Here is a 16,927-nt window from a genome sequence, read left to right as displayed (position 1 = left end):
AGTGACTGAAAGTGGACTGCTAAAGGCATGTGGGTGTGAAAGACAGCCGAGCACAATCTTAATGTGCATCAGGGGAGCATTAATGTTGGCAGTACTAAGTGCAGCCTGTCTGGATTTCTGTGTACAGTTCTGGTTCACTGTCAAGCACAGTGAATCAGGTAGTAGGAAAGCCTAATGGAGCTCTAAGAGAGCTGGGCTTACTGCCCTGGGTAAGATTGCTCTGCCTTTAATCTGTCAATGTGACAAAAATAAGGGGAGTTCTGGTTCTGTGAGGTGATGGTGGCACAACAGCAGTGTTTTGTTGGCAAACTGGGAAAAGATGTGTGACTTGGAGGGGCCTTAGGCTCTGTGACAGGGTAGCTGTACGAGTCATGTGGTTAAAGCTTAAGTAGTCCTGTGACTGAGAATGTGAGAGTGGCTAGATTTGTAAATGGGGACTGTGTGCACTATATACATATTACCTACTATATATTATAAATATATTATTATTATATTAAAGATATTATTACTAGCCATTCACTTTATATATAGCGAGGGTAGTTACATGTATAGTTTTATAGTATATAATATCTATATAAATTATATGCATGTATACCTACTCCAAGTAAGATGTCCAACATGTCTGTTCCACTTCTTTTTAGTTGTAAATCACACCGATTTAAGCACGTAATCTTGAATTAGAACACAAGCCCCAATTGGTGTATAACTGTTACTGGCAAGTAATTCTGATACTATTTTCAGTGTAAGTATGGAGCTGAATTCATGTAGGCTTCTTGGTATTTAAGGCAAAAAGGATGAAATTGTAGTAATCAACATTAAAGATCTAATCATCAGCTGAAAAGCTGTGTGGTTGAAAGTTGTGGATAGGCACTTTATGTCAAGACTACACTGCCCATTAGCAGCCATAAAGTTCTGAAATTGCAGTATCTTACTGTAACTTGTGACATATTTTGCTGATATGCATGTGTATGCTGTGAGCTGTTATATCAATACATAACAAAGTTGCCTTAGGTCAGCAGGACTGCTGACATTGCTGTACTGCTGCAGTGCATCCTTAGTGGTATTGAGTCACTGCTTCTGTGTTGACTGAGGGCTTGTGCTCACAGACACTTTGCTCCAGCAACAAAAGAGATGGATTATGCTAGTCTGTAATGGAAAATGACAATTTCTGCTTGCAGAGCTGGTGTAGTGTAATTCAAGCTTCAGGTAGTAAAGGAGTTTGTCTGTGTTTGAGATTGATGTCCTGTGGCAGAGGTCAGAATCAAATGAAGCTGGGAAGGAGGGAGGAGTAGTTTAAAGTTTCCTTGTAGTGGTAAGTGGAAAGAATTTTGAAAAGGAGAGGATCCATCATACTAACATCCTGGGTGAGAGAAATAGGAAGATTAAATCTATATCGCATAAGGGGGAAGAATGTGGAATGTGGAGTCAAATTGCAGAAGGCAGCCTTTTTCCAGTGCTGGTTGTGTTGTGCTGTGGGCAGAGACAAAGCTGACAGGTTTGCAGGCGAGGTGCCCAAAAAGTTGTGAACTCTATGATATGTCACTATCTGAATCGCATTTTTGCAGGTGGAAAAGAAGAGGTCAATGTTGTTGTTGTTTTCCTCAAAGGAACAGGAAAGGATTGTGCACTGACTCCTGCAGAACTCTACCAAGGCAAGAAACTGAGCATTGGGCTGATACACACCAGGAAGTTAACACTAGTGTAACCACTTCCGTCAGCGTAGGGAAAGGAACAGACTCTGCAAGCAAGACACTTGTGAAAGCACGGGTCATACGGCACAAACGCGCTTCTGACAGGCCAGTTTAGTCCAGGTGGCTCTGAAAAGGCTGTGTCAGGAAAGATATGATATGGTACAGTCCTTTGTTATCCGTGTGAGTTCACAGGTTCAACTTCACTGCCAAGTTAACTGGTGTGAGAGATGTTCATGGTGTAAAGCTGGCCTTCTCGCATCATAAGTGGGAAACCTCTTATCCCAGTCTTTCATCCCCATGAGAAACTTGCTCTGAAAGAGGTCATGTGCTTTTCAGATAAGGTTTTGGTTTTTTTCTAAAGTTACCTGTAAGTACAGAAGAATCTTTAACTCCGTGGAAGATGTGTTATTTTTCTTAATGCTGGTGTTAAGAATTAACAAAATTCATTGCTGCGCCTAGTGGGACCCTTCATGAGTAAGGACTGTATCATATGCCTTCTGTCAGCAGTGATGATAAATGGCCTGATGTGCAGGCTACAGCTTTGAGTAACAGTCTAAGCTGTCAGCTTCAATTACAGCTCATAAAATTGTTATGCTCTTACTGGAAGATGCTTGTACCTGATACAACTCCTTGGTTTCATAGCTTTTTATTTTTACTTACACTGAGCGTGATTGATGTATCGGTTTCTAGTGTAAGAGGTACCATGTCTTTGGTGGAGTTACTAGAGCATAATATTTACAGGTGGAGGTGATGACAGCTTTAGAAGCATTTTGGCTTAGGCTTTCTTTCTGATTTTTAAATGTCTCATTAGATGTGAATGGAAATTTGTGGAGGCACAAATTCCTCTCTCTTCAGGCTGTGCATTTGGAAAGAGAAGGGTGTTCTGTAAGCTGCTACTCTGTGTAAAACACAGACCTGCTAGGCTGTTCCAAAAGCATTAAAATGTAAGTGATGGCTCAGTTAACCAAAATTGCTTTAAGTTTCTCTAGTTAAGTCTGTTGTAGTCACCCCTTTCTACAAGGCTAGAATTTATACCAGGTATTTCCTATTACATAATATTAGGATATAAATCAACCCTGATGAACACAGCATAGGCTAGGCCAGTAAGCTCTATTGTGGCCAAAGCATTAGAAATATCTCGGAAAGAGATAAACTAAATCTTGCATCCTCTAAAACTAGTAAGGTTAAGAAAGTGTAACTGGAACAAAATAGCACAGTGCAGACAAGGACAGACCTTGATCTCGGGAAGGAGAAAGGCTTTTTGTGTTACTAAAGTGAACAAAAACTAATGTACTGCACAGATATGAGGTAAGGACAAAGGAAAAGCATTCTTCTTGACAAAGTTGTGTTTTTTAGCAGGGGCTGTGGGTCCTGACAGCTCTGCTTAATGATGCCCGAAGACTGGGCAGAAATCACATTTGGAAAGACCAGCAACTAATCTCTTGCTTTTCAAACCAAGCTGATGTAGACACAAACAGATGAGTAAAGTAGATCTGTCTGCATGTCTGATGTAAAGCCTTCAATGAAACTCTCCATTGTGTACTCCATTGTGAAAAGCCCTTGCAGTCATTAATGGGATTTGCTCTGAATACTGGGGGGGAGAAGTCATCCTATACCATGCTACTCTGACCATGCAGTTTGAGAATTGCAGTTGTAAGTTGGATGGTCTAAAATGTGTTTGAAGAGCATAAACCCTTACATACAGAACCTGAGGTGGGAGTGAGCTGGAGAAGCATTTCTTTATGCAGTACCTTTGATGCAATGTGAGATGGGCTCCTGGAGTGCAGACTGCAGAGTGTGTGCTGTGTATGTGCTCTGCGTCTGTTCTAGGCTGTGTGGGCTGGAGCTGAGTGAATCAAGGCTCTCTGTGGCAATGGCATCCTGAAAGCCTCAGCTCACAGACAGCTGCTTGCAGCTCATTGCTGCCATGATCTTATGGACTGACAGGCACAAGCAAATTTATGGTGCTGTTCAGGCTTGAAATGTGACCACATCAGCTACAGAAGGGTAGAAAGTGAATGAGTTGGAGAGAATATTGATCAAAATACAGAGGTGTAGAGTGAACCATTCAATCATCTGAAGTATGAAGTATGCACAACACAAGGCCTTCTTTGTGTGTGCTGCTTTGTTCCAAAGCAGCAAGATTTGGAACAGAGGGACAGCAACAGGGACATTAAAGCGAGTGCTGTATCATTACATTATCTATGAGCTGGGATCTTAAAAATTAGCACTTCTATTTCAGGGCACAGTTTTCTTTTGGTTTCTGTTCTAATTTTCCGGATTTTCTGAGGTCTTGAGAGCAGCAAAGCTTTCAGACAGCTGTGCACAGAGATGAGATGTGCTGGTAGTGTTGGTCATGGAGGCACAGCTGTGTCAGAGTTATTATTGGAAGATGTGCTACAATTTCTGTATCAGTGTCACTCTTGTGCTGGTTACCTTGATGGTGAATAAGGCTCTTTAAGATGGCATATACTTTAAGAATAAACCCTAAGGCAGTGCTACCATCAGGTATGAATCTGTCTTCATCCAGATGTGGAGTTTCATATACTGCCTGGTCTACTGTTAATAATTTAATTCACCCATGTAGAGAGCCCTAATTAATCCCTGCCTTCTTTTTATTGTTGCAGTCTAGTAGAAAAATGGCGTTTACAGAGGCAGGAAATAGTCTGTGTTGTATCTTCTTCAGAAATGTTGGCTAACCCTGTCAAGTCTGAGGCTGGACTGTTTGATCAGTCCTATCTGTAACTGTTCAAAACGTAAATCTTCATAATATGACTCTCAAATTAAGTGGTTTTATTTAATTAAACGTTTTTATTTACATTTCTGAGAAGTCTTTTTACTCTTGACTGCCCTCTAATAAATATTTTGCACTTGTGTAGGCTCTTTCATCCAAAAATCTCAAGGTCATGTATAGTGATACTAGCTCTTTAGCTGTAAAATGGGAATGAAAAGGAGCACAAATCACTATTATGGTGCTTGCTAAGATGAGTGCAATTTTCTGTGTAATGTATGTTACTAATGCTGCTAATGTTAATTTGTAAATAACAAAGAAAAACCCAGAAGCAGGACAGGTGGGTTGGCTTCTCATAAATGTTCTTCTTAAAGGATATCAAGCAGGGGGGAGAATGGTTTACTGATCTAATTTGTTGCTGTCTGGATTCTCCACAAAATAAACCAGAACATTTCCCCAATTAGTATACTGGATTGCCTGGCATGTTACAGCAGTAAATTGTTCAGTAGTCAGCATGGGCTGGTTTTGCCTTTGTTAAACCCTACCCAAAACCCTTTCTGTGTGTGCCAGAGCAACTGTAAGTTTTGTAAGCAATGCAGTCTGTTAAGTTGTCACAGGAGATACCTGATTCATTTTGCAGGAAATGCTGTTTAAAATCAGTTGTTGTTTAAATGCTTCAAAGCCAGCCTGGGGCTGGATAAATTGTTTAGCCAGAATTGGAAAAATGGCCACATTTTGGGGACATATTCTGCAGAATGGACAAGATGGAGATCAGGCTGTTGGGCAAGCGGATATTTAAAAACAAGCAAAAATCTCTACTATTGAATGGGCAGACGATCTGTACTGCGAAACATTAGCTGGAAAACTAACACCTCATAGTGGTATTCAGCAAGGGTAGGTACAGTAAGAGGCACACAAATACCTGAATAAAGAACTATATAGAATGGTCTGGAAAATATTGAATAATTTATTAGCATTGGATATTGTTGATTGAAATACATGTGAGGAAGTTGCTGCTTTGAGAGTAATGGCATGAGAATATAACCCAGAAAAGCAAATGTCCATGTAAGGGAATTACTTCCATTTTTAAGTTGTTTTTTTCTTTCAGTATATCAAAAATAAGTGAACTGAACCACAGGTTAATAAAGCTCCTTTTATAACTTCAGCATAAAATGTACTGTGTTCTTGGTAAAAGCATTTCCGTGGGTTTAAGGTATTGGGAGTATCACATTTTCTAGAACTGTTTTGAGAATTCTATAACTTGCTTTGGGAAAGAGAACTGCATTTATGCTGTTTTGAAGAGCAGGTGAGGTGAGGTGTATTCTGCTGTGAAGTATCTGAGGTTAGATTTTGGTATCAAAATGGTAGTAAAAGCCAAAAAGTTCTGGTTCTTGCATTGTGAGTTTTGGAGCATTTGCTATTGCGGAGTGACCATTTTTGGCTCTGTTGGAGCACTGACTGTTTTTCTTGTTTCCTCTGACAGAGCTGCATCTAAAAATGTCATTTCCTAATACTGATTTCCATTAAGCAGTTGTACTAATTTATGTGAGTATGTTTTGACTGTGTTTGAAGGTCTGCACTATCAAGAACAAAAGCAGGAGGGATTCATGGGATGCTCCCTGTCTAGATGCTGTCTACAGTGTAAAAAAAAGTACCCTTCCAGGTACATGTATGGATCCTGCACTAAGTTTCTCTGTCAACTAGCAAGCTTCTAATAACTTTTCAGCTGTATTGTTTTCCACTTTCAAGGAGCTGAAAGGAGGAATGGCAGACCTTACAGAGCCAGAGTGTTGATTCCTTTCTAGTGAAGATGACAGGCATTTTTTTCACGTGAAGCTAAATGGACTTAGCTCCTGCCAGTTCCAGCTCCATTTTTAAACTCCATCAAAAGCAGGTCTATAAAATGTATCCTTAAAAACCAAAGGAAACCAGTATTGCAGATATGCTGGGAGCAACTCACCCCTGTAGTGCCCGAGGTTGTTTGCTCAGCAGCACATGTGCGGGTCAAAGGTCTGAGGGAAATTCATGTTTACCCTGGAAGTGCTCAAAAGTGGCAACCAGCTGTTGCTGATGGCAGGAACATTATTGTTGTGTGTAGGTGAATTTTCTGTGTCCTTTTCTCATAGCTCTTTTCACATTGCCCTTGCAAGGGAATGACAAAAGGTTGGTTATCCTTGCACTTTGTCATAGGTGCTGACAAAGCCGCATAGTGGTAAATCTGGTGGCTCTTAGACCTGAGCGATGTGTAGCTGGGTCTCTGAAGAGAGATCAGAGCTTGTAGTTAATTATCCATCTTTGTTTAGTGTGAAACAAACTGTAGGTGAAAAGTCACGTTGTTTTCTTGGCCAAAGATGCTAAAATCAATCTGGCGTATTCTTTTTCTTGTTATATAGCCAACCTCGGTAGCTGCTGCTACAAATCCATCACAGTCTCTGTAAGCTTTTCATCCACTCAGCTCACCTTTCTGGTATGTCAGTGTTTGGTAATTATGTAGAGTGGCCCCAGAACATTGCTGAAGAGGTAGGTTTCTTCTGTGCTCCCAGTCAAGCTGTATTCCTGCATGTAGTGGAAGAATACTTTAGTTGTCAGATTAAATCCAGCCCTAGTAATAGCCGCAATACTGTTTGCACAGCTTTCAGCCTACAGGAACACAGGGTGTTAAAAATACTTGGAAACAAATAATTCCATGTTCTGCTCAAGTGAGAATGCTGGGAGTGGTGAAAGATGGAAAAAAACTACGTGTGAAGCATGTGTGCATGTGGAGGGGGAGCAGTGTGTAGTGGAAGAGAATGCAGTGGGTTTCTTGGCATGGTCTCAAGTAGAAGTTATTTTGCAAACAGAAAAATGTTGTTAGGTTCTGCAAACTGGTTGAAATTCTCAGTCTGTATATTCCTACTCCATAGAAAAATACAACTGCTTCTTCTTCCCCAAGTGTGTGTACGGAGACGTTTATTGTGAATATATGCTTTATTTCTGTTGATCTGTTTCATCACTGTTTCAGTAGCTGCATGAAGCATAAAGGCTCCTGAAATGTCCCAGCTGCATGGGCATTTATATGACTTGGTTCTCCTACGAAAGTACCTCATTGGAGGGATGTTTTTCCAAGAGATTTGAATGTGTTTTCAGTTTATTTGAAGGAGTGAGGGGCTATGTGTTAGTGAGTATACGCAGTAACACATCTGCTTTTGCCATTAAGTTCATGGCTCAAGGAAAAGTTCACTCAGCCTGTGAATCCTGGTGTTTAAGCACGACTGCAGGGTTTGTTGTGCTTCAGCCATGGTTGGTGGCTAAGTACCATGCAGGTGCTTGCTCACCCCCACCCTGCCTGAGTGGGATGGGGAGATTGGAAAAAGGGAAAACCCATGGGTTGAGATCCGAACAGCTTTTAATAACTGGGGAGGAGGTGTGTGGGGGAAGTAAAATATAATATTCACAACAATAATAATAATTGTAATGGAAAGGACATACTGTGCATGACGTGCTGTAGTATTGAATATCCCTTTGGCTAGTTCAGGTTAGGTGTCCTGTGTCTGCTCCCTCCCAGCTTCTTGTGCCTCTCCTCACTGGCAGAACGTGGGAAATGGGAAACTCCTTGACTTTTGATAAGCATTACTTAGCAACAACTAAAACATCAGTGTGTTATCAACGTTTTGCTCAGACTAAACACACAACAGCACTGCATCAGCTACCAAGAAATAAAATATCCCAGCCAAAACCAGGACACAGTTTTCGGACTAAAAGAATAATCTGAACTGTGCAAGTGACTTTCAGCTGTTGAGATGTGTGTTGGCTGGCTGTTCATATACTTGTTCTCTGAAACATTCATTAGGGATTAGGTATCAAGAAGGTCCATGCCTTTCTTACATGTGGAGTTCTTCAGCCTGCTCCCACAGGGTACCTCTCTGTGGTGCCACGGGCTTATGTTGGCAGCTGGGAGGGCACAGCTTATCTTGGAGTGCCAGTGTTGGTGTGGTGTGGGTGAGCTTCCCACTGGGGCTCTGACTGGTATATTCAGTCTCAGCTGAATGTGTTGAACTTCTCTTGTTCAGATGGTGAGTCCACTGAAGTCGTGGTTTACCAGTTCTGTGGCTGTCCACTTAGTGTGGGAGGTTTCTCCCTGTCTTGTTTTACCCCCTACAATTCAGAGGGAGAAGGTGTTAAGTCTGGAAAAGGAGCAAGAGTCTCATAAGTTTGATATATGGGTGAAGAAGCTACAGCTTGGGTTAGTTTGGGGAGCAGTCGCTCTTTGAATACTGGAGGGCTGTGGGATTGGTTGCTGTAGCATGTTGTATTGCCCATTGATTCTACTGTGAAATGCCTGTCCCTCTTACTATACTTTTTTCATGCCTTTTAATGGTTTAATTATGGTTATAAATGAAACTGATGTTCTTCATTCAGTGAAGGAAAGAGAGGAATGGCATTTCAACACAAATATGTTCTGTGCTGAATTAAAACTGCTGCAGGATTTTCTAGAATGGCTTTTGGCATGTTGATGAACAGTATATGCCTGTTATGGTTGTTACCTTTCTAACGAGTGATGCTTTCAAATACGGACTGAGAGCACTGTGCTTCCAGATTGCTGCGTTTGGGGGAGGGGAGGGAGAGGGAAGTCAGAGCAACTGTTCCCATATTTTCATTACTTCTGTTTGTACTCTAAAGCATGTGCCTAGCAGGGATGTGATACTCCTTTCATTTTTCATGAACATCATATGGAAGCGGCACGTGTAGCGGGGTACAAAGACAAGCCCTGCAGATGTGAAGAAGTTTAAATTTCAATTCACAGGTTTTCTAATGGCCAGCAGCCCAGGTGCAGGAGACTGATTCCTGTGCCTGACTTCTGTCATGCACTTGCTTACTTGAGCCTTAGAGTGAGCATGTCCACAGAACACCGGTCATAGCAGTAACTCACAGCAGTGGGGATGGACAATTCAGTCTTCCTGTGCTTGCAGGCAGCTGGGACTGCTGGGTCACCCCTGCTTTGTTGCAGCCGCTCTGCCTCACTTGTCCTGCTGCTGCTGGGACCTGTGCTTTAACCTTCCGTGGAGAGTAGCTGGGTTGTGCTTAAATGACTGGTGGGACTCACATGGTTTCAGTGAGCCCAGTGCAGGCAACGTGCTGTGAGCAGGGGCTGGGCTGGAAGTGCAAGGGCCTCAGCTCCCAAGTTTGTTTCTTGAAATGGCGCATTTGTCACTTCTCCAGTTAAGCCCCATGTTAAATCCTAAAAGGATTTCATGCAGTAACAGGCACTGCTGTGGTAGAAAATGTGAGTGAAAATCCTTTTAACGTTATTTGTTCATGCTTGGGTCTTTCTTTTACGTCCAAAGCAAGCAGTGTATAGCTTGTAAGGCAGAAGTTAAAACTACGTGTTATACAGGTTTCACTTGCTGTTTGGCAGTGTGAAAAATGTGTGACGTGTCTCCTGGTTAAATGGAAAACTTCATTCTGAAACATGAGGTTGGAGCAGACTGTACCATTTCTTGTAGGAAAAATGCTTTCTACCAATGAAAATGAGATCTGCAAAACCTATTTCAAATCCATACAGGCTGGGCTCTAGACTGTGATGGGAAAGGGTTTGTTTTTACATGTGACTTTCTCAAAGTCAGTACGTGGCCTTTCTAGAACAACAGGTGTCTTTGTCATTCCAGTTTTACTTTGTAGTAGCATGCCCTAGCCCTTGTGCTGTTTTTGGCTTTTTTTTCCCAGCCTCTCTCATAATGCACTTCCCAAAAAGGCTGAATGAATAAGATAAAATCTGTCCTTCAAATGCCAAGCCTCTAGGCGACAGAGATTAATGGTGTACTTGGCCGTGGCTTTGCACTGGTAGTTGGAAAATACAGCTGTGGAATAGCAGATTAGAAGAATCATCAGTCACTCAAAATAGCTGCTAACAACAGGCTGGTACTGATGGGCATCTCTGTAGAAAGCATCACAAACAAGTTCCCTGCTGACACAGTTACTGGCTGGATTTGGCTGGGAGAGGGTTGTTTTGGAGAAGCAGAGTCCCGTGGTCCAGCTCCAGTTCCTGACAGCAGCTCAAGTGCATGGAGGGGCAGTCTTTCTTTGCTCATTAGTCTGTGGTGCTCCTGTCCTGTGACTTGTTTCTGTTGTAAGAAGCCAGATCTGGGCACAAAGCAGAGGTGGTGCCACCGGTATTCGAACACAGTGACTGTCCCATTGACCGACTTACTTATGTTTAAGTATTGTGGGAGTAGAGATGCTCCCATCCTCCCTGCTCATCAAGTTTAATACCTGTTGAGACCAAACCAGTGCAGGGGACTGAAATTACAGCTCCCAGGAGGGCTCTAGACGCCCGTGCTGAGATCAGGGCTCTCTGCCTGCAGGCAGTAAACGTTTGATAGTCAACTAGTGACTGTGCCTGGTGATTTGGTAGTAAAACTTATTCTAAATCTGAGTCAGTGATAGTTACTGTTATTTCTTCATTTTGTTCAATCCAGTGAAGCTCTTTGCAAGCCAGTACCAGCAGTGTGAGAGGGAAAGGATGCAGCAGTTTATATGTCTAGTCAGAAAGATGTTTCATAGCACTTAGCTTCATCACTTTCCAGGTTTTCACACTCCCTGCTGTGTATAGAGTCTGTCTGAAAACACAGTGAAGTGTCAAGCCTGCAGTGGCAGCACTGTTATCTGAGAACAGCAGCTTTAAACTGGACACTTGTGCTCAATGAAGGTTGCAAAATCGGGATTTACTTACACCACTGACTGTTTTGTTCTGCCTGTACATGGCAGTGGCTAATGGTTTGTTACCCAGGAAACACTTCCAGTGATTTCTACTCCAGTCTGTTAAAGCTCAGAGCTGGCACTATTGGTGTGTTGCTGTTAAAGGATGGCAAAAGGTGTGCCTTGTTTGGGGTAAAAGATACCATGGAAAAGGAAAGAATTTAAGGAATGAAGGAAGCTTTGGGAGATAGCATGAGCTCAGTGCTGACTGTGGTATTTTTTGCATTTGTTGAAATCGGAATGTAATTTACTCAATGGAAGCCTCTTACTTTGATGAAGAGGATTTGCTTTCAGAAAACGTTGAAGGTACTCTCCCCCCTCACTTGGTTTCTTTTGAGTAAGTGTTTATTCCAAAACAGAACTGAAATGAACTGCTGCTGCTGTTTTCTTCTCTGAAGTGTGTTGTGAAAATCCTGTGTTGCTGTAGACAGTTCCAGGATGGAAGCGAGAAAAAAGAATTTCACTGCAGAGTTGGGGAATACTTCCAGGAGCTTGGAGGCTTTCTGGGTTTCTTTTGATACGGTTTTCCCATCTTAATTGCAGCATTCCTCTTGGAAGCAACTAGGGTAGTTTTATGAGCAGTGTTGGAGGGAATTCAGGTATCTGTGAGCTCCCTGTTGTTTCCATTAGCTGAGAAGGAGCCACAGCCACCAATTGAACTTCTCAAGAATTACCATGGAAAGCGTGGAGGGGTTTAAAACCTGCACCCCACTGCTCAATATTCTGCAAAAACAGGGAAGCCATTTCTGTTGTATTTTGCTTTGGATTTTAATAACTCTTTAGGGTAACTTTTGATTATATTAACTTAGAGCCTTCTTGATGGTCACCCACCTGATCTTACTGAATAGTGGTCAACAGCAGTGGACAAACTGAGGCCTGATTCCTGCCTGACTGGGCAGTGAGTTCCCACCTCCTTCCACTTCTTGGAAATGTGTGGGTTTATAAAGAGGGTTTTCTGCATGCAATTATCCACAGGGCTGGTCCAGCTCTAGGTGAAGTCAGCAAGATGTCTTAATGCCTTTTCTGAGGCTTCAGTGGTGTTCATCATAAGTGGTGAAATGGAGTTTTTGTTGTCTCAGCTGTTTTGGTCAGGGGTGATGTAATACTGCAGTGGTGTAGCTGGGATCACCTGCGTCTGTGCAGTACAGGCACCATCCACCTGAGCCAAAACTGGGTCTCACTGTGGTCATTTAGTTAAATTGTCAATACATGGCAGTCCTGGAGCTCTGATCCTATAGGATTATCTCAGGTTTAGCCATGAATCTGGGGTTGTAAGGGAGTAAATCTGTCCCTGGAAGCCGACAGAGCTCATAATTGGCAGTGGGACATCAGACATTATCATGTATCTCCAAGAAGTAGTTCAGAGAAAGCAATAATTTATCTAACTCTTAACCAGCAGAGCAACAGGACTGATGCATTTGTTTGAAATTGGAATTCCAGTTTGAAATGGGAAGGCACATATTTCAGTTACGGGATATAACTGGAGCCAAAGAGCACTGGGGTTTTGTGCCAGGCTATGAGAGAATTCTGATGGTTTTTTCCAACATTATGACTCAACAGACACTTCTTCTAATCTACAGGAATGTAACATAATGCACTATTAACAGAAGTTGATGTAACACCTGTGCAGTCTGATTGGCTCAGGGCAAACCTCGTCAATTTATAGTACATATTTAAGCAAGATGAATGGGGAAATCAGGATTCAAGTAGCACAAAGCATCTGATTTGTGCATGAGGAACAGTGATATTTTTTTGTCTGACATTTAGCTCATGTTAAACATTCGATACTAAATCACCATAAATCATGAATAGCTAAGGCTCCATCAGGAGCAGATGCTCAGGCATGTTTGTGTTCTGTATGCTGTATAGCTGAGCTTCTGTTTTCTGCACAGTAACAAGGCAAACCTGCCATGGGATAGGAGGTCAGTAAAATGTCCATATGTTGGAGTCTCTGGGGTTTAACCTCTGACTCTGCAGTCTTGACAGTGGGGCATTATTTTGGTATCTAAATACGGATTCTGGAGCCTGACTTGGGCATTCAGACCTGCATTGACAGTAGTGACTGTAGCCCTTGTACACCTTCAGGAAGAAGACCCAGTGAATAAAATGCATCATGCTGTCATCATGGGTGGAGGGAAATGAAGAATTTGCTTTTGTCAGTTGTTGTTTGCAGAGGAAGTTCTTGGGGTTTATGTCAGTGTTTCATCTGCTGATACAAGGAGATAGCGATAGCCAGGAGAGCACCTCCTTTCCCCCTCCCTACCCCAACCTCCTTCCTTTTGCAGAAAGAGGTTTTGCTTGCCACTGTGAAAGCTAAAGTGGAACATGCAGAAAAACCTGACCTGCTTTTGGCATAATGAGCTCCAACTTGACTGAAGTTCTATTAAAATGCAGCCAAGTAAGTAGCCGTACAGTAATGACTGGAATGTGTCCTCAGTATGGAAGGACTGTTGAGCACGTCGCACAGCTCAGTGTACAGGCTGATTCATTTGCACTGCTGCAGTCATGCTGAAGTTCACCCTGGTGCATGGTCTGTGTCATACTTCCTTAGTTAGGTGCACACTTTCATTTGGCTTCTCGAATAGAATTCTGATTTTTCAGATGTACCTCTTGAACAGTGGGGCAGTGAGATCAGCAGCTCTGTGGGTCACAAGTCACAATGTGCTTGGCACGCATGTTTCACTTAATTTATTCAGCCAGAAACTAGATGCACAGGCTTAAGTCCCTAATAATGTTGATGATCCTCATAAACATTTGTAATCCTCATTGTCTTTAACTTGCCTTGCAGAACCCGGAAGCAAAAGTTTAATCTTCTCTGCTGTGGTCTTTAGGGCAGACAAGTAGTACAGAGGAGTTAATGCCACTTTTTAATGGGTCTTTTCACTACTACTTGGAAATACATTTCAGCATTTACCATAGTGTCTGCCTGAACTGATCTAACCCTTTGCAAGCACCTGCTCATGGTGTGTGCTAGTGCGTGTGTACTGTGACCTGTGTTGTGAGTAAGGACTTGCAGTGATGCACCTGATAGGACTCAAGGCTTTTGTGTTTGATAAGCCTTGAAGACAAGTGCCAGGATTCCTGACACAAGTTCTTTGAAGTCTGGAGGGCTTTAAACCAGTCTGCTTTGAAATACTTCATTTACAGTGGAAAATAAGGCAAGATATGGTCAGGGGGCATGAGCACTGGAAGGGATGTAAGGATGCCCGTTCCCTTTGAGGTCATGTTGGATTGACACTTTCTTTTCCTTAAAGAAGCCTCTTTAAGGAAGCATTTTTCATTTATTGATCTCATCAGGTGCCTGTTTGAGATGCCATAGAACGTTTGGGGCATTTTATGGCAGGTCGCCCATCTTTCCACTCCCGTCTTCTGTTGGCTGCACTCTTTCTTCCCTGATGCTTCCGTAGGTGTCCCCTCTGGCTGAATTGCCATCAAAATCACAGTATATTATAGAAGGTCATATTTCAGTTGATCTGGCGCCACTGCTGTCAGTAGTATGCAGATGGGTGGATTAAACCAGATTAAGTGTCTCAATTCCAGAAGCCTTAGTTGTGTTCACAGTATTGAAACGGACGTTTCTGATCCAATTTCTGTAAGTGAAATTCAAGAAATGATTTTTACCACCAAACTGTGAATGAAAAGGTAGAAATAATAAAAATCTTCGTAAGTTGGGGAATCAGTGCCTCTACTTTCTTAAATTTATGGTTGTTACTATAATATATATATATATATACACACACAAATCTCATGTGTCGGTTGTTAATATAAAAAAAAATAAATATACATATACAGAAATCTCATGCATCTTTCCCCTGGGGCATAACAGAATTGAGAAGAAAATGTATCTGTTCCCACATCAGGACTAGCTCAGAAACAGATGCTTTGCAAGAGTCACTGTAGGAGATTACAGTTAGATGCGCTGTTGCTGATATTAGAAATGGAGTTATTAAATGGCCTTTCTGAAAGTGTGGTTCTTGTTTGGGTTACAAACTCCTGTGAGGACTGCTTTGTTTCTAAAGAAACCTTTGAAAATGATGCCAGGTGTATGTAGGGGGAAAAGAAGGAAACACTTTAAACCAGAACCCACCCACATGGTGTGTCCTGGTTTTATGTGTGTACCAGGCAAAAGGGAGTGTTTTACCTGAAGGTTTCACCATGCAGGAGTTTACCTTCGCAAGGGCAAATTATGGATTGTGGGAGCATTTATTTCTATGAAAGTGGTGAACACTTGGCTGATGTAACTTTCTGTTTATAAAAAAATGTCTTCTCATAATACATCAGTTGAATTTTGTCTCATCATTCAGTGATACTGAATAACAACGTCATTGTTAATAACAAATTATGTATTGATCATAACTGATTCAGTCTTAACTGTTAGATATGAATAAAAGTGAGTCTTGTTCTTAGAAAAGCAGTCTGCCGACAGCACTGTGCTGTAAAGCATGCAGAAAAGCTTTTCTCTCAAGCAAAACTATAGCTGAAGCTTAAAGAGGGTCAGAGTTCATTTTTGAGCTTTGTGGATCCAACTATAGTCCCAGATTGTCCCTCCTTGACAGAGTAATGTCGGGCATCTCTTCTGTCAGATGTTTTGTACCAAGGACAGGAAGCACATGGAGTCTGGTACATCCATCCATCACGCCTGCTGTGTTGCACCTATCCACATGCTGTTCTCATCCTTGTTTTTTCAGCTGAGCTTGAGTTTCTCGTTTCTTCACAAACTGTTGCATGCTGGTTGTTATTCATTTCAGTTATCTGCTTGAGGGGCAGCTGTGCTTTGTGTGTGTCACTTCAGAAAAACACAGGCAATGTAAGATGTTTTTTGGCTGAAACCCCTTATTTTTCTAGTAGATATGTCTAGTGGTGATTTTGTGATAATGCTCATGGGGGATGATGCTCAGGGGGATGCAGGAAAACAATTTGCTTTATTCAGTTTTTAAAATGAGAACCTTCCCATTTGATTAACAGCAACAGTGTCTAAGGAGGGCTTGTTAGAATGGCCTTTGTATAGGAGAAATAAGTCATTTGTGGGAACGGCCTGTTCTTGACGAGACGTTTGTTGAAGTACATTTTCAGCTTCAAAATGGAGTATCTGGCCAAAGGAGTGAAGAGAGGGAGTACAGAACCAGTTCAGTGAACACTTGCTTGGGCCAGGAGGGATCTTGCTTTGCATGAGGATACTAAAGTGCCTGTAACTTCAGCCAAACCATGGCACAGGACTGTTGTAAAATTAGGAGGCAGCCTTAAAGCAGTTGTATTCGCTGTGCTGGGTGGTTGTGGTCATTTAGGTAACAGTACTTTCCCGCCCCTTACCAGCAGGTACTATAAAGGCAGAAGACACCCCACTGGACAATCTGACAGGAGAATGATTTCCACACAACTACTTTCATACAGTTCTGATCAACTGCTCCCAGTGAACACTGTCACAATAACAGCAGCAATAACAACACATCCACTGCCTTGCAGGTCCCATAATCACACAACTTACCGCTTTACAGGCCTCCTTATTTTTGTTTCAGGAACCGTGCTGTGATGTAGCTTTTGGTCCATCTTCACATGTTTGCATGTCAAACCTCTGGCAACCTGGTGAAAAGAATATTTCCTCCAATAGATCCATTGAAGTTATTTCTCTTTCCCTGCAGATTGCTGGTTGGAGCTCCTCGGGAAAAGGCCTTTCCAGCCCAACAGGCCAACAGAACCGGAGGGTTGTACAGCTGTGACATCTCATCTCCAAATGCACGTTGCACTCGTGTCGTATTTGATGAGGAGAGTA

At 42.2% G+C, this 16,927-nt stretch overlaps 1 protein-coding gene across 4 annotated transcripts in view; it reads left to right on the top strand.

Annotated features, from left to right (window-relative positions):
• The window catches only part of ITGA6 (integrin subunit alpha 6), a 54,118-nt gene that overhangs the window by 14,526 nt on the left and 22,665 nt on the right, over positions 1-16,927 (top strand). For all 4 annotated transcript variants that reach the window (XM_061380477.1, XM_061380485.1, XM_061380464.1 and 1 more), the window contains one exon: positions 16,797-16,924. Coding sequence is in view for 3 of the 4 variants with exons in the window: in XM_061380485.1 (XP_061236469.1) it covers positions 16,797-16,924 (128 nt within the window). In the remaining variant the exon portion in view is untranslated. The remainder of the gene's footprint in view (positions 1-16,796; positions 16,925-16,927) is intronic.

The sequence above is a fragment of the Neopsephotus bourkii genome, unplaced genomic scaffold (genome assembly GCF_033783945.1).
Source record: "Neopsephotus bourkii isolate Nb327-2 ecotype Australia unplaced genomic scaffold, CSIRO-AGI_Nbou_v1 NB_196, whole genome shotgun sequence".
NCBI classification, from domain to species: domain Eukaryota; kingdom Metazoa; phylum Chordata; class Aves; order Psittaciformes; family Psittacidae; genus Neopsephotus; species Neopsephotus bourkii.
The sequence above is the reverse complement of the archived record's forward strand: the minus strand, read 5'-3'. Positions and strand labels throughout refer to the sequence as shown.